The sequence below is a fragment of the Dipodomys spectabilis genome, unplaced genomic scaffold, assembly GCF_019054845.1.
Source record: "Dipodomys spectabilis isolate Male_0828 unplaced genomic scaffold, ASM1905484v1 ptg000173l, whole genome shotgun sequence".
NCBI lineage: Eukaryota > Metazoa > Chordata > Mammalia > Rodentia > Heteromyidae > Dipodomys > Dipodomys spectabilis.
The window spans coordinates 807745-823358 of NW_024870850.1; the positions used below are offsets into that span (position 1 = coordinate 807745).

A 15614-nucleotide genomic window follows, 5' to 3' on the forward strand; every position below is an offset into this window, starting at 1 on the left:
ATGAAATTGTAAAGTAAGAAAGCTAGACAAAACTCTAGAAACTGACAAAGTATTTTGATCATATCTGGATTATCATAGGGAGGAAGTTGGAAATATAGTGTACTTACATCTTCATTTATTGTTTTTTTTGATGGTTTACGAGATATATGTGCTTGTAATAGTTCATCACTAGTAATACTTGATAATCAAGAGCAAATTAATAAACTAACATTTAAAAATGTATACTTCAATAAGTATAGAATACATAAACAACTTGGTACACTTGTGGAGAAGCTGACCAAGATTATATAAATTAGGAGATACAAGTATTCATCTATATTTTCTATATTTCATTTTCTCAGGATATTTATTAAGGTTGTTTAATATACAGTTTTGTACTTTTCATTTTGGAAGTCCTTTATTATTAAGATAATTCTTTGATGATAGACAGCAGCCTCAGTAATTATTCTGGACCACCACATTGGATAAATTCCATTTCTACTTGAGATATGTTTCCTTCTGTATTTCTGAGGTAATGTTTTTAATATTGCTGCAGTGTCTGGTGGAACCTGATGCATCACATCTGGTGATTTACTTCCTTTAGCATGCTGGGAGACCAAAGAAGAGTGAGGTAGGAGCCCTGCAGACCGCAAAGCTTCCGATGCACTGAGTTTAGGATTGTCTCTTCTGTTAGGAAGTCTTATTAATGGAGCATGTGGCTTGACTACCTGAACAACCCTGCTGGCAGATGCCATCTTGCTGCCCATCATGACCCCAGGAAGGGGCAGCTTCTTGGGCACGAGTGAGCTGAGCCGCTCTGCTGCTCCCCCAAGTAATGTTCATTTGTTAAACAGCAGGCCCTCATAAAAATTCTTTCATTATACCCTGCATTCTCCAAAACCACAAGGGAATTAAATTAGAATTCAACACCAGAAGCCCCCAAAGGAAATCTTATAACACATAGAAGCTTAACAACCCACTGTTGAATCTCAAGTGGGGCATGGAAGAGATTAGAAAGGAAATTCATATGTTCATGATGTTCAACAAAATGATCACACAAATTTCCAGCTCCTCTGGGAACCAGCAAAGGCAGTACTCAGAGGCAGGGTTATAGCTCTGAGTTCCTATATCAACAAATTGGAACAACCTGAAATGAACAATTTAATGAAGCACCTAAAGCTCCTTGAAAAAGAACAACAAGGGCAGGGAAGGTGGCTCACTGTGATAGCGCTTGCCTTGCATGCATGAGGCCCTGGGTTCAATTCCTCAGCACCACATAAGCAAAAAGAAAAAAGCGAAAAGTGGCACTGTGGCTCAAGTGGTAGAGCACTATCCTTGAGCTGAAGAGGTGAGGGACAGTGCCCAAGCCCCATAACTGGCCACCAAAAAAGAAAAAAAAACAATAAATTGTACCCCAATCAACTAGATGGACACCCATAATTAAAATTAAATCCAAAGTAAATCAATTAGAGTACCAAAACCAAGAGAAAAAATGAAAAAGACAAAGAGTTTGTTCTTTGTAAAATGAATAAAATTGACAGACCCTTAGCAAATCTTACCAGAAAAAGAAGAGAACACACCCAAATAATGAAACTCAGAGATGACAGTGGAAACATCACTACAGAAACAGCCAAGATTTAGAATATAATAAGGGGATACTTCTCAAACATTTATGCTAATAAATTTGAGAATCTGAAAGATATGGATAAATTTGTAGCAAATATTGACATGCCCTAAAGTAAGATGATTTAAAACAACACACCCGTATCAAGCATCAAAATAGAAGCAGAAATAAAAAAGCTCCCAGCCAACAAAAGTCCAGGAACTAATGGATGTATAGCTGAATTTTACAAGGTGTTTAAAGCAGAACTTACAACAATACTCCTCCTTCTCTTTAATAAATAGGAAATCAAAAATTCACTACCACATTCTTTTTACAAAACCAGCATAACTCTCATCCCAAAACGAGGGAGGGACTCATTAAAGAACGTGAACCATAGACACATTTTTTTTGTTCAATATCTTTCAAAACTTCTCAAAAAAAAATGTTGGCTAATCGACTTCAAAAACTCATCAAAAGGGTTGGGAAGGTGGCTTAGTGGTAGAGCGCTTGCCTTGCATGCTTGAGGCCCTGGGTTCGATTCCTCAGTACCACATAAGCAAAAAGGTAAAAAGCCGGAAGTGGCGCTGTGGCTCAAGTGGTAGAGCACTAGCCTTGAGCTAAAGAGGTGAGGAACAGCGCCGAGGCCCAGAGTTCAGGCCCCATGACCGGAACCAAAAAAAAAAAAAAACTCATCAAAAGAATTGAGCACCATGATCAAACAGGATTCATTTCAGGGATGCAAAGCATGTTCAATATATGCAAAACAAATAATATAATTCATCACACCAACAAGAGCAAGGATAAAAACCACAGAGTTATCTCAATAGATGTAGGAAAAGCATTTCACAAGATCCAATACCCCTTTATGATAAAGGTTTTGGAAAATCTAGGAATCCATGGAACATTCCTCAATACAATAAAGGCTGTATATGACAAACCTACAGCCAGAATTATACTTAATGATGAAAAGTTAAAGCCATTTCATCTAAGTTCAGGAAAGAGATGAGAGTGTCCACTCTCTCAGCTCCTCTTCAACCTAGTATTAGAATGCCTAACTACAGCAATAAGACAAGATGCAGACATAAAGGGAATCCAAATAGGGAAGGATGAAGTAAAACTCTCCCTCTTTGCAGATGACATGATCTTGTATTTAAAGAACACCATGGACTCCACTCCCAAGTTACTTGAGCTGATCAGAAACTTTGGCAAAATAGCACGGGATAAAATTAACCCTCAAAACTCAATGGCTTTCCTGTATGCCAATAATGAGAAGAGTGCGGCTGAAATTAGAAAGCAACCCTTTTTGTAATAGCCCCACAAAAAATAAAATACTTAGCAGTTAACTTAACAAAATAGATGAAGGACCTGTATGATGAAAACTTTAAAAATCTGACAAAGGAAATTAAAACAGAACTAAGCATGTGGAAACACCTCTCTCCCCCATGCTCCCAGATTGGGAGGATTAACTTTGAGAAAATGACAATACCGATAACGGCTATCTACAAATTCAATGTGATACCTATCAGTACTCCAACCTCATTATGTAATGAAATAGAAGAAGCAATCCACAAATTCATATGGAACAATAAAACTACAGATAGCAAAAACAATCTTTAGTAAAAAGAACAGTGCTGGAGGAATATCAATTCCAAATTTCAAACTCAACTACAAAGCCCTAGTAATCAAAACAGCTTGGTACTGACACAAGAACAGACCTGAGGGATAATGGCATAGGACTGAAGACCCAGAAATGAACCCACAGACCTATAGCCACCTAATCTTTGACAAGAGAGCTAAAGAAATAGAATAGAAGAAAGACAGTCTTTTCAGTAAATGGTGCTGGTAAAACTGGTGAAACACTTGCAGAAAACTAAAACTGGATCCGTATATATCACCTTACCCAGAATCAACTCCAAATGGATGAAAGACCTTGAAATAAAAGCAGACTCCATGAAAACATTACAGGAAGGAATAGGAGAAATTCTAGGGCTCCTTGGCACAGGCCTAAATTTTCTTAATAGAGACCCAGAAGTAGAACAAATCAAAGAAAGTTTGGACCAATGAGAATGCATGAAACTGCAGAGCTTCTGCATGACAAAGGACATAGCTAGCAAGATAAACAGAAAGCCCACAGACTTGGAGAAGCTCTTTAGTAGCCATAAAACAGACAAGCATCTCATATCTAAAATATACTTAGAATTCCAAAAACTCAATTTCCCAACAACAAATCCTCAAAGTAACAACTGCACTATTAACACATGGGCTACACTGAAAGAGAGTCTTCTATGAGGAGGAAATGAGAATGATCAATAGACAAATGAAGAAATGCTCGACCTCTCTAGCCATAATAGAAATGCAAACCAAGATAACATTGAGATTCCACCTCACCCCAGCTAGAATGGCTATAGTCAAGAAATCCTGTAACAACAGATGCTAGAGTTGATGTGGCCAAATGGGAACCCTACTGCGTTGTTGGTGGGAGTGTAAACATGTTAAATGACTTTGGAAAGCAGCATGGAGGTTCCTCAAAAGATTCCACATGACCAAGTACCCATTTTTGGGCATTTACCCAAAAATTTGTAAAGAAAGTCATACCAAAGCTACCAGCACAAGCATACTCATTACAGCATTATTTACCGTAGCTAAGATATGGACCCAATCCATATGGGCACAGTAGATGAATGAATCAAGAAAAAAAATATGAATTCTATGCCTCCATCAGAAAGAATGATATTGCCTCTTTTGTTAGGAAATGGAAAGACTTGGAAAAAATTATATTCAGTGAAGGAAGCCAGGCCCAAAGAAACATAGGTCACCTGGTTTCCCTTGTTTACAGTAACTAGTACATGTCTAGGACAAGCAGACAAAGTCAAAAGTATGTACATACAACCACATGAGATAATGTTAAGCAAAATAAACCCCAAGACAGGGACAGAAGAGTTTTTTTTTCCTTACATGCTAGTGTTTTTAATGTAGTTACAATGCACTATGTGGTCCTTTTCTTTCTATTTATTGTATGTTTTCCCCCTATGGTATAACCCCTGTTTTCACTGGATTTGTTGCTGGTATTCTGCACCTTGTATATACATTTTTGTAATTTGGGGAGTGGAAGAGATATTGCAGAATGCTTAAATGGGGATGCAGGCTGACCCATTATGAGGACGAGATGTACAGGACCCTATATTGAAAATGAATGTTACAATGTCAGGGAGGGGGTGGCGGGATGAGTTGTGGAAGCAGGGAGGGAAGTTTTGGTAGGGGGAAAATAAAGGAGGAGGTAACAACACTTGCTATGAAATGTGTTCATTACCCTATTCATGCAACTGTAACCCCTCTGTGCAATAAAAAATGAAATAAAAAGAAAAATGAGCAAAAGACCCTTACTCTTGAAGTTAAAATCCACATTACAATATAATAAAACAATGGAAAATGATTCTAGATTTAGATCACACCTTCTGTATCGTAATCAAACATAGGAGATTCTTCATAAGAAAGCTAATTTTTCCTGCTATGTGGACGTTTTTTCCTAAAGCCATGCAGAGAATTTCTATTGGGCATTAACAATATATTGTAACCTTTGGGGACAAAAATGCAGCCTAGGAGCCCTGCACCTGAGGCCAAGATGGAGAAGACCTCCACAGCCACCATGACCTTCCCTTTGGCACTGTGATAGACAGGCAGGAAGGAGAGCCACACACTGCAGAACACCAGCATGCTGAAGGTCAGGAATTTAGCTTCGTTGAAGGTGTCAGGCAGGTTCCTGGCCAGAAAAGCTACAGTGAAGCTGGCCAGGGCCAGGGAGCCCAGGTATCCCAGGACACAATAGAACGCAGTGAGGGAGCCCTTGTTGCACAGGATGATGATGTGGCCATGTTCAGAGTGTGCATCTGTGTCCACAAAGGGAGGAGAGGTTCCCAGCCAAAGTCCACAGAGGGTCACCTGGATGAGAGTACAGATGGGGATGATGAGGTTAGGAGCCCCTGATACCAGCAACTCCCTCATCCTTCTCCCTGGAGAAATGGACTTGAAGGCCAGGACCACAATCACTGTTTTGGCCAACACTGTGGAAACAGCCACAGTGAAGACAAGTCCAAATGTGATCTGCTGCAGGATGCAGGTGACTGTGTTGGGACGGCCAATGAAGAACAAGGAACAGAGGAAACAGAAGATGAGGGAGATGAGCAAGATGTAGCTGAGAGTCCGGTTATTGGCCTTGACAATGGCAGTGTCTCGGTGTTTCACAAATATCCCCAAAACAGCAGCAGTTAGAATCGAGAAGCAGAGAGCCAGGCAGGCCAGAGCCATGCCCAAAGGATCTCCAAAAGCCAGGAAACTTTCATCTCTCAGGAGGCACTGATTTCTCTGTGTGTTGGCATACTGATGATCTGCACATTTCACACAGTGCTCCATCTCTGATAAAGAGTGTAAGCTATCATTAGTTCTTATTTTGAACTTCTTTTACTTCAAAGAAATTAGGAAATTATTCCCTTAGATGTAATGATAACATGTCATTAGTAAATATTAATGCACATTTATATCTTTTCTAAATCATAACCTCCTCCCATTTCCATCTACTTGTTTATTCAGATTTTTTCATCCAACTCATTTTTCTTTCAGTCATTATCAAATGTATTGATAATGAGCACTTTGGGTCATTCTCATGTCCTAACAACAATTTCCTACACGGCTTAACATTTATTAACTGTTCGTGCAAACCACAATAAATACTATGGGTGACACTTAATCACATGTCTTTGTAATTTTATTTTTTATTTTTATAATTTTTATAAATATTTTTATAATTTTTTTACTTTTATAATTTTATTTTTAATTTTATCCCAATTGGACATTCTTGAATTCATCTCATCCTATTTTTCTCTCCAACTCATATGTGAAGCAATAGCAAGAGAGAAAACCTTCTTGGTCCCTTTATAGTCATGCTCACTTCTTAAAGTCAATCCACCTTTTTGAGGGGCTGGGAAGGTGGCTCAGTGGAAGAGCACTTGCCTTGCATGCCTGAGGCCCTGGGTTGGATTCCTCAGCACCACATAAGCAAAAAGGAAACAGCCAGAAGTGCCACTGTGGCTCAAGTGGTAGAGTGCTAGCCTTGAGCTGAAGAGCTGAGGGACAGCGCCCAGGCCCAGAGTTCAGGCCCCAAGACCGGACCAAAAAAAAAAGTCCACCTTCACGAGTACTTTCTCTGTGCCATGAACAGTGCAGGGCAGAGAGAAATAAAGATGTGCAAGGTCTATGTTTCCTGTCTGAATAAAAAGGTGAGCAATGTCCAATAAGACATGTTTACTTTCATCTTAGGGTTTATACTTGTCTCAACTCTGAGTGATAAGTGGGATTTCTGGAGCTAAGTTTGCCTGCTGCAATAGAGTAGAAAATATTACTGACATATGCAATTCAAGCTCATGACCTATCACATTTCACCTAACAGTTCCACCACTTGTCAAATTATTATTATTATTATTATTATTATTTTTATTACTATTTTTTGGCCAGTTGTGTGGTCTGACCTCTGGGCCTGGGCACTGTCCCTCAGCTCTTCAGCTCAAGGCTAGTGCTCTATCGCTTGAGCCACAGCACCACTTCTGGCTTTTGTTCTGCTCATGTGGTGCTGAGGAATCAAACACAGGGCCTCATGCCTGCAAATCAAGCACACTACCACCGAGCAACCTTCCCAGCCCCTCAAAATTAAATTATTAACAGAGAAAAGGAAAAAGGGGTCTGCAATCACAATGTACAAGTTTTGCATTGATTTGTTTGGTTGAGGAAAACTGAGGAGAGTCTCAGACTTACCTGTCATATTAGCAATCTCATTCTGTGGGCAAGGGGTACAATTAAAGCAACAGGCAGCCTTTCCTTCCTGAGGAGATTTCCTAAATCCAGGACCACAAGGCTCACTGCAGACAGAGCAAGGAGTCTGAGGAAAATCAAGTATCTGTCCATAACTCTTCAAACTTTCATAGCTAAAACTCCAAAAACCCATTGTTGGAAAGAATTGGTTATTCAGCATAATGTTGCTATGTAGCTAAGTGCAGTCGATAAATTGAATTGTGTTATAGACTCCATATCCCATGATTTCTAAAGACTTTTGTGCTAGCCTGTTGAACTGTATAACAGTATGGGATCTTTGAAAGGGTGAACCCTGTGGTGAGGAAATGAGTCCTCGTTTATAACCCTACAGAATTTTCTTAAACTCATGTCATTATATGTTGTCTCCTACTTATCTGCGACAAGGGGAAAAGCCTGGTGGATGACCTCCCTTTTATAGGCCCATCATATTTTCCTCTTAGGTTTCCAGTGGTCATGAAGAATGAATCTTCATAATGGCATATTCAGTCATTCCTTTCACCAAAGATGCCTAAAAGGCAGATCAGCTAACCATTGAATGAAACTTCTACATAATGGAACCCAATAAAGCTTCTGAGCCCATAAATTTGTGTCAGGTACTTTATCCCAGTGTAGGAAATAGGAAACTATAGCCTGACAATATTCTGAATCAAAAATTAGGAACACATGTAATACTTTTAGTTCCCATCCTGGGCTTGAATCCAATGTCTAGGCACTGGCCTTGAGAATTTTTTGCTGAAAGTTATTATTGCATTACTCAGTCACAGCTCAACTTCCAGATTTTTGTTGGTTAATTGGCGATAACTGTCTCACAGACCTTGTTTGAGCTGACTTTTAGATCATGATACTCAGATCTCAACTATCTGAGTAGGTAGGCTTATGGGAGAAAGTTGCTGACACTCAGTCAAGTATAAATGTAAAGGGTGACTTTTGTTTATTTGTGTGTTGATAAAATTATTAGGATTAGACCCAACTCACCTCTGTATTTCCAGTGGTCCACTCTACCATATCTTCAGATAAAGAGAGTTGATTACCATGTAAAGCATTGGGAGAAAACTTTCCTACTCTCACCTCAAATTCAAGACCTTCTGGAAAATTCCAAATATTCAGAATGTCATAGTCTGGCTCCAATTTCCTTTTTTCATCCAAAATCACTTGATGTCCAACAGAATTGTGAAACTGGATGTTCTTTAGAAAATGGAGCAACTGAAGAGAGACATCATATTATTGTGAAGTACATTCCAATGGTAAGACACAAAATGTGAATTAAGAAATGCTACTCATTACCTAAAGGCAATTCTGAATTCAAGAATAGCACTGAGAATGATTGAAGTATCTGTCTAAACAATGTAATGAGGAATAAAAATAATTTTCCGAATCCTGGTTACTCAGAAAAGGAGTACAAGCCTTTGTTCAAGAGAAACCTACACTATATAGCCACGAATGAGACAATTCTCATTTGCACAGCTAAAGTTTATCAGAAACTCTATTTTTACTAATGTCTATAGTTTGAGAATGTTCCATTTTTATTACCAAAGTTGAGGGAAACTAGATCCCATATGAAAAATATGGAAAATTCTGTTGAGCATGCCATCCTTTGGTATTCCTGAAGAAATGTATAGAGAAAATCCTTATTTAGTTTTCAAAAGATTTGCTATGGGCACGTTGTGGTTATTTATAAGTAAATTAATTTATAAGCTGATTACTGGCTACTCACACCTGTCATCCCAGTTACTCCAGAGGCTGAGATATGAGTATGACAATTTAAACTGGACTGGGCTGAAAAGTTTGAGACTTGCAAAAATACCTGAAACATTCAATTTCAGAGAATAACACACCTTCTAGGAAGTTCCTCTGCTCATAGTATGTGCCATCCACATAGATGAAATTACCTGTGCAGGGGAAGGCAGTGTCCCTTTTCTATTTCCCATTATTTGAACTTCTGTCTGATGAAGAAGCATCTCATGGAGAGCCTTGGCCACAGCATACACAGCATTGTATATATTGTAACAGTGTCCAGATATAGTCATGTCAAAAACACGTCCAGGCAACCAATCCAAAGAGGCATCATGGGGACAGTTGTCCCATGTCACACAGTCAGACTGAGGATTTGAGCAATTAAAAGACAGAAACCAGATCCTAGCAAGAAAAATGTCTTCTGGGTATTTGGAAGGATTAACTGCCTTGACAAAATCTATGAATCCAGAAACATCTTCATGATGGTGTAAAAAATGAGAGGTACATGCAATGAGCCTACCATGAAATATTTCCTTTTCATGGTGAAATCCCACTGTGAGTTCATGATACAAACTTTGCCTTTTATTAAAAGTTGCTCAATGCTCACGATTAAAGGTATTAGTGAACCATTATCACCATGTATGATGTGGACATTTGCTGAAGATTTATTCATATCATTATAAACTGCCATGGCTTTGAGTATATGTGATATTGATTGCCTTGAGATCACTAGCTCGTAGGCTATACAAACTCTGTTCTTGGCCATCTATTCTTTCAATTCAGCAAGAGACAACAAAGCATTCTCATCCTCTAAGTTCAATAGTCCCACCCATTTCCAGCTGAAGTGAAGCAGTAAGGAGACCATGGCAGTGGCTATGGATCTGTCCTTTGGAGCCATCTGATAGAGAGCAGGAAACTTTTGATGGTCACTCAGGGCATGAGAAAAAGGCCCAAAGGTAAGCTAAAGGGAAAGGAAATTGGATGCTTTATGAATTAGAGTATTGCCATCCATCAAAATTTGAGTCTTGATGTATGTGAAGAAGCAGTTGAAGTAGGTGGAAGGTAGATTTCATTTTAGTTTTTGAAAAAATGTTTTAATTGTTTTTGAGGAGTTGTATAACATATAAATTGTATAATGTCTCTTGATCTTTGTCACTATTTCCATAAACTCCTCCCATCAATATCAACCCCACCCACTCCCTAATTCCATTTTCACATATGTACAGTGAGTGTTCTGTGTATTCCATCACCTTTATTCCCTATTCCTCTCATGTTTTCCCTCAACACTTACCCTTCTCAGTTATGCTTCAGGTTTATGGTGTTTATTTTTGTACTGTCATTAGATAAGAAAAGTCATAGCATTGAGCTCCACCTGTGTATATACCATGCTTTAGTCAGGTTGGTTACACACACACACACACATACACACACACACACACATGAAGCTATGTGTGTGATACATGTTTATATTTTAGATCTAGCTGTCTCATACGAGAGAACACATTCCCCATCTCAAGCTGAGCCTAACTTAGTTCATTTAACATAATATCTTGTGTGTGTGTGTTTGTGTGTGTGTTTATGTGTGTGTATGATTGTGCACATACATTCCAGTAGAGGGGCACAAACTCATGTCCTCATGCACTTTGTTGGATTTTTCTCTCAAGACTGTCTACCACTTGAGCCAACTTTTTGGTCTACCAGCTTGTTGCTGGTCAATTCTTGATAGAAGTTTCCTGAATTGCTAGAATTACTGGTGTGGACCATTCGTACTCTGCTTAATATATTCAAACTGCCAATTAATTTTACATTTACTCATTCTTTCATAGGAGATTATTGATAGGATTGCAACAATAAATTATCTACTTGTCTTTTGTAACTTTTCCATATCCTTTTCCAAACAGTAGATATATATCTATATATATCTTTATATACTTATTCTTTGATACCACAAAATTTGATAGGTTTATAAATCCAGTCTCTCCTATCATTCTCTGATATGTCTGAAATGACATCAAAGTAGATGTTTTTCTAACTTTTCACACCACCATTCTTACCTGTGGAAATCTGTAGAGTCCCAGTAATGTTCCAATTTTGTCCTAATGGTCCTGTAAGTACTGCTATAGACCTTCTGTCTCTCATACAGGAGTAGTTTGGAATCTTGTACTTCCCAAAGAACCAAATGAAGGGATTCTTAAACATTGTCCAAGTTCTGAATTGAATATCATAGACGTCAAATCCCAGAGTCCAGTTACTTAAAAAATCAGGGTTTTTGTTGATCTCCTCAATAGCAAAAGCCAAAGCCAACACAAACTGATAGTTCTTGAACACAAAGCTGCATAATTGGCATAGACATATAGGAGGATTATTAAAAACTTATGACTTTAGTATAGTAAATACTTGCTTGTTTACCAATGAATTGTTTAAATTATTACCCCAAATGGAATGGAATATGAATGTAATGTGTTATGCTTGTATAGAGAATTAGATGAAGACATGAAGGGCATTTGTCATGAATATGATTCAGAAACTCAGTTAAGTAGAGAGAGAGAGAGTATGCTTCTCCCCCCCCCCCCACCAAACCATCACTACAGCCAAAATCTGTTGGAATAGATTTTTATGAGACAGGAAATATTCTGTTGCCTTTATCTTAGGGCAACTAGCTACACCTGTGTGAAAAAAAATCTAGTGGTTTTGTCACCAACTTTAACTTTTAATAAGTTTTTTATTGTGAGAATAGTGTAGGGAGGACAAGTTACAGTTACATGAGCACGATAATGAGTACAATACTTTTGAAGCATTGTTGTCTCCTCCTTTGTTTTCTCCATATCATCCCTTCCCTACCATCTCCACAAATCCCCTCCACTCCCCGCCTAAATTGAAAAGTTCGTTTTTTGGTAAGCATCTTCTACATATCATTGTTGCAGTGGCTCAACCTGTATCCCGGTTGAAAAAATTTGTTTTTCCCTTCCTTTCCACAAATTATATGATCATCAAATACAGTGAAAACAGGGATTATACCGTGGGGGAGGGACATACAAAGCAACAAAAAAACACGTGGTACCTTATAAATATGTTAGAGGCAATAGCAAGAAATGAAAATCCTCTTGTGTCCTTACCTTGTGGTTAATTTAGTTCACATCATCTTATATGACCTTTTCTGTTTGTCTCATAGAATATGTACTAGTTATTGCAAATAAGGGAAAACAATGCACCTATATTTCTTTGGGCCTAGCTTACTTTAATTAATATAATTTTTTCCAAGTCTTTCCATTTCCTAACAAATGGGGAAATGTCATTCTTTCTGATGGAGGCATAGAATTCCATTGTGTATATATAGCACATTTTCTTAATCCATTCATCTGAGGGACATCGGGGTTGGTTCTATATCTTCACTATGGTAAACAGTGCTCCAATAACCATAGTTGTGCTGGCAGTTTTATTATGGTATTGTTTGTGATCATTTGGGTAAATGCCAAAAAGTGGGATTGCTGGGGCATTGGGGAGCTCTATGTGGAGTCTTTTGAGGAATCTCCATACTACTTTTCAAAGTGGTTGAACAAGTTTACATTCCCACCAACAATGTGGTAAGGTTCCCTTCTGTTCAGATGCCCTCCAGCATCTGTTGTTATTATTTTTGATTACAGCCATTCTAACTAGGTTGAGGTGGTATGTCAATGCTGGAGGGGATGTGGACAGAAGGGAACCCTACTGCATTGTTGGTGGGAGTGTAAGCTTCTTCAACCACTTTGAAATTAGTATGGAGGTTCCTCAAAAGACTCCACATAAGTTCCCCTATGACCCAGCAATCCCACTTTTGGGCATTTATACAAATGATCACAAACAAGACCATACTAAAGCTACCAGCACTACTATGTTTATTGCAGCATTATTTACCATAGCTAAGATATGGAAACAACCCAGATGCCCCTCAGTAGATGAATGGATCAAGAAAATGTGGTATATATACACAATGGAATTCTATGCCTCCATCAGAAAGAATGACATTGCCCCATTTGTTAGGAAATTGAGAGAGTTGGAAAAAATTATACTAAATGAAGTAAGCCAGGCCCAAAGAAACATAGGTCCCATGGTTTCCCTTATTTACAATAACTTGCATATGGCTGAAAGAAGCAGAAACGGTGAGATAAGTTGATGTTAGGCGAAATGAACCCCAAGATGAGGACTCAAATGTTTTCTCTTTCTTGCGATTGTTTCCAACATATTTATAAGATGATTTCTTGGATGCTCTGTATGTCCCTTCCCCATGGTAAAATCCCTGTTTTCACTGTATTTGATGTTGAGTGCAACAGCAACACCAATCATAGAAAATACTTGCTCATGGAAACTGAAGAATTCATTTCATAGTCTTCAGTAGGTTTTTCAGGTAAAAGAAATGAAATTCAATTTTTTTTTTTGATTCAAAGGAAAAGAATACATAAAATATCAAATGTGGCACACAACAAGGCAGTTCTTAGGACAATTCATGGCTGTACATGCTTATATCAACAACAGAAAATCTCAAGTCAATACCCTAATGATTGCACTTCAAAGACTGACCTGACAATTCCGGGAAGAAGGTGCTTCATCACAAGTCAACTCCCTATGTATCTGCTGAAACAGACACTTAGCGTACCAGCACATATGTCACCTTAAGAGCTGCACTCCAATAAAAGTTTACACAGAGATTCATTCTATTTTTTTTTTTTTGGCTCTGGTCCTGGGGCCTGAACTCTGGGCCTGGGCGCTGTCCCTCAGCTCTTCAGCTCAAGGCTAGCACTCTACCACTCGAGCCAAAGCACCACCTCCATCTTCTTTTCCCTTGCTTATGTGGTGCTGAGGAATCGAAACCAGGGCCTCTAGCATACAAGGCAAGCATTCTACCACTGAGCTACCTTCCCAGCCTGAGACTCATTCTTTTTTTTTTTTTTTTTTCAAATTTTTATTGTGATTTAGTGGTTACATAATTCCCCAAATTTCACAGTATTGTGGGATTGTGATACTCAGTTAAAGTCACAAACACATTCTAACTTTCCTGGTGCAAATTGTCCATTACAGTCTATAACATTTATGAGGTCTATGATCTTTGCGATACAGTTATTTCTTCCACATTGGGCAATATGTACATTTCTTTGTTTTGTATAGCATCAGCTGTTGCCTCTTTCCCACTTGTTCCCTCCTTCCCATCACTGCCATTGAGTTGCTTAGTTCATTTTGGTCAATGTCCAGTGCAGCTGATGGGTCCCTCTGTCACAGAGACTCATTCTAATAAAGAAGAAATCTCCTGGCAGAAACACAAACTCAGAAAACATCAAAACAGCATGCAGACTCCTGCTGAGCAGCTGCAGCCTAGGCTACTTGCCTCCCCAGGCAGCCCTGGGAGACTCAGAAGGACATGCCTGAAATGCCACACCTTAAACAGAAGACCAGTGTAATGCTGAAGAAATCACACCACACTGCAGTAACCTTAGGAACACAAAGAGGAAACACAGGTCAGATCTGAAATCAGCTTTGAGGACCCCTACTGAGAGGCTGCTACAGCTGCCACAACACAGTGGAGGAGAGAGAAATCACAGGACCCTTGTGTGTGTGTGGGGGGGGGGGGGATGAAGAGGGGATTGAGATTGCTGCATTCAGACACAGAGGCCCCTCACCAAGAGTCCTTTTGCCAGCTCAGAACAGGCTCCAGAATCTGTGAATCCTCATCTGGGACCCTCCCTGAAGGACCAGCTCCTTGTGGTTATCCAAAATGCCCAGACTGAATCTCCTGCCTAAGGAGGAGGGAGCATATTTGAAGAGGGCAAGAAACCAAACTCTTTCCCCATACTGTTTGTCACTCAATACTAGGGGAGTCCCCTGAGACTTAGCTCTGCCTCTCTGCCAGGAAACTACAACTCCAAAATCTCTCCCAAACTCCTGCCAGGGGATACCAATGCTACATGTAGCCAGGGAATCAACTGGGAAAACAACTCCATGATCTGCACCTGTGCCAACAAACTACAACTCCCAAACTCTGATGAGAACTTCCACCAGCAGATCCCAACACACATAGGGAACACATACCTCCATGGAGGCACCTGGAAACACCAGAACTCACCTCTACACAGGAAAGAAGGCTAAAAACTATTACCTCCCCTATTACATTTCCCACACAGCATCACTGCTGGTAGCAGCTGCATATAGCTCCAGTATCAAGAAGAGTCAAATTACAATTTGGAAATAAGGCTCTTCCTCTAAAGGAGTCCCAACTTAGGCAATTCCCATAGAAACTGCAATGCAGAATAGCCCTGATCTCTGGCACACTGAATAGAGATCCTTACTTATTTTTAAGAACAGGAAAAACTCACAACCCCTAAAGCTGGAAATAGCACAGCAGTAATTACCAGACACCCCTCAGTCCTAACCCTCAATATTTATGGACTTAACTCTCCAATTAAAG

General features: G+C 39.2%; 1 protein-coding gene and 1 pseudogene across 1 annotated transcript; both read right to left on the bottom strand.

The window, feature by feature from the left end:
* Positions 1 to 442: 442 nt before the first annotated feature.
* Positions 443 to 763, bottom strand: LOC122119838 (annotated as a pseudogene).
* Positions 764 to 5077: 4314 nt separating this feature from the next.
* Positions 5078 to 15244, bottom strand: LOC122119849 (vomeronasal type-2 receptor 116-like). Its single transcript, XM_042693923.1, has 7 exons — positions 15239 to 15244; positions 14589 to 14641; positions 11233 to 11510; positions 9334 to 9635; positions 8420 to 8647; positions 7388 to 7511; positions 5078 to 5994 (listed from the first exon to the last, which is right to left on the bottom strand). Exons 1-7 carry the CDS (start codon positions 15242 to 15244, stop codon positions 5078 to 5080), a joined length of 1908 nt encoding a protein of 635 aa, XP_042549857.1.
* Between the last annotated feature and the right edge of the window lie 370 nt (positions 15245 to 15614).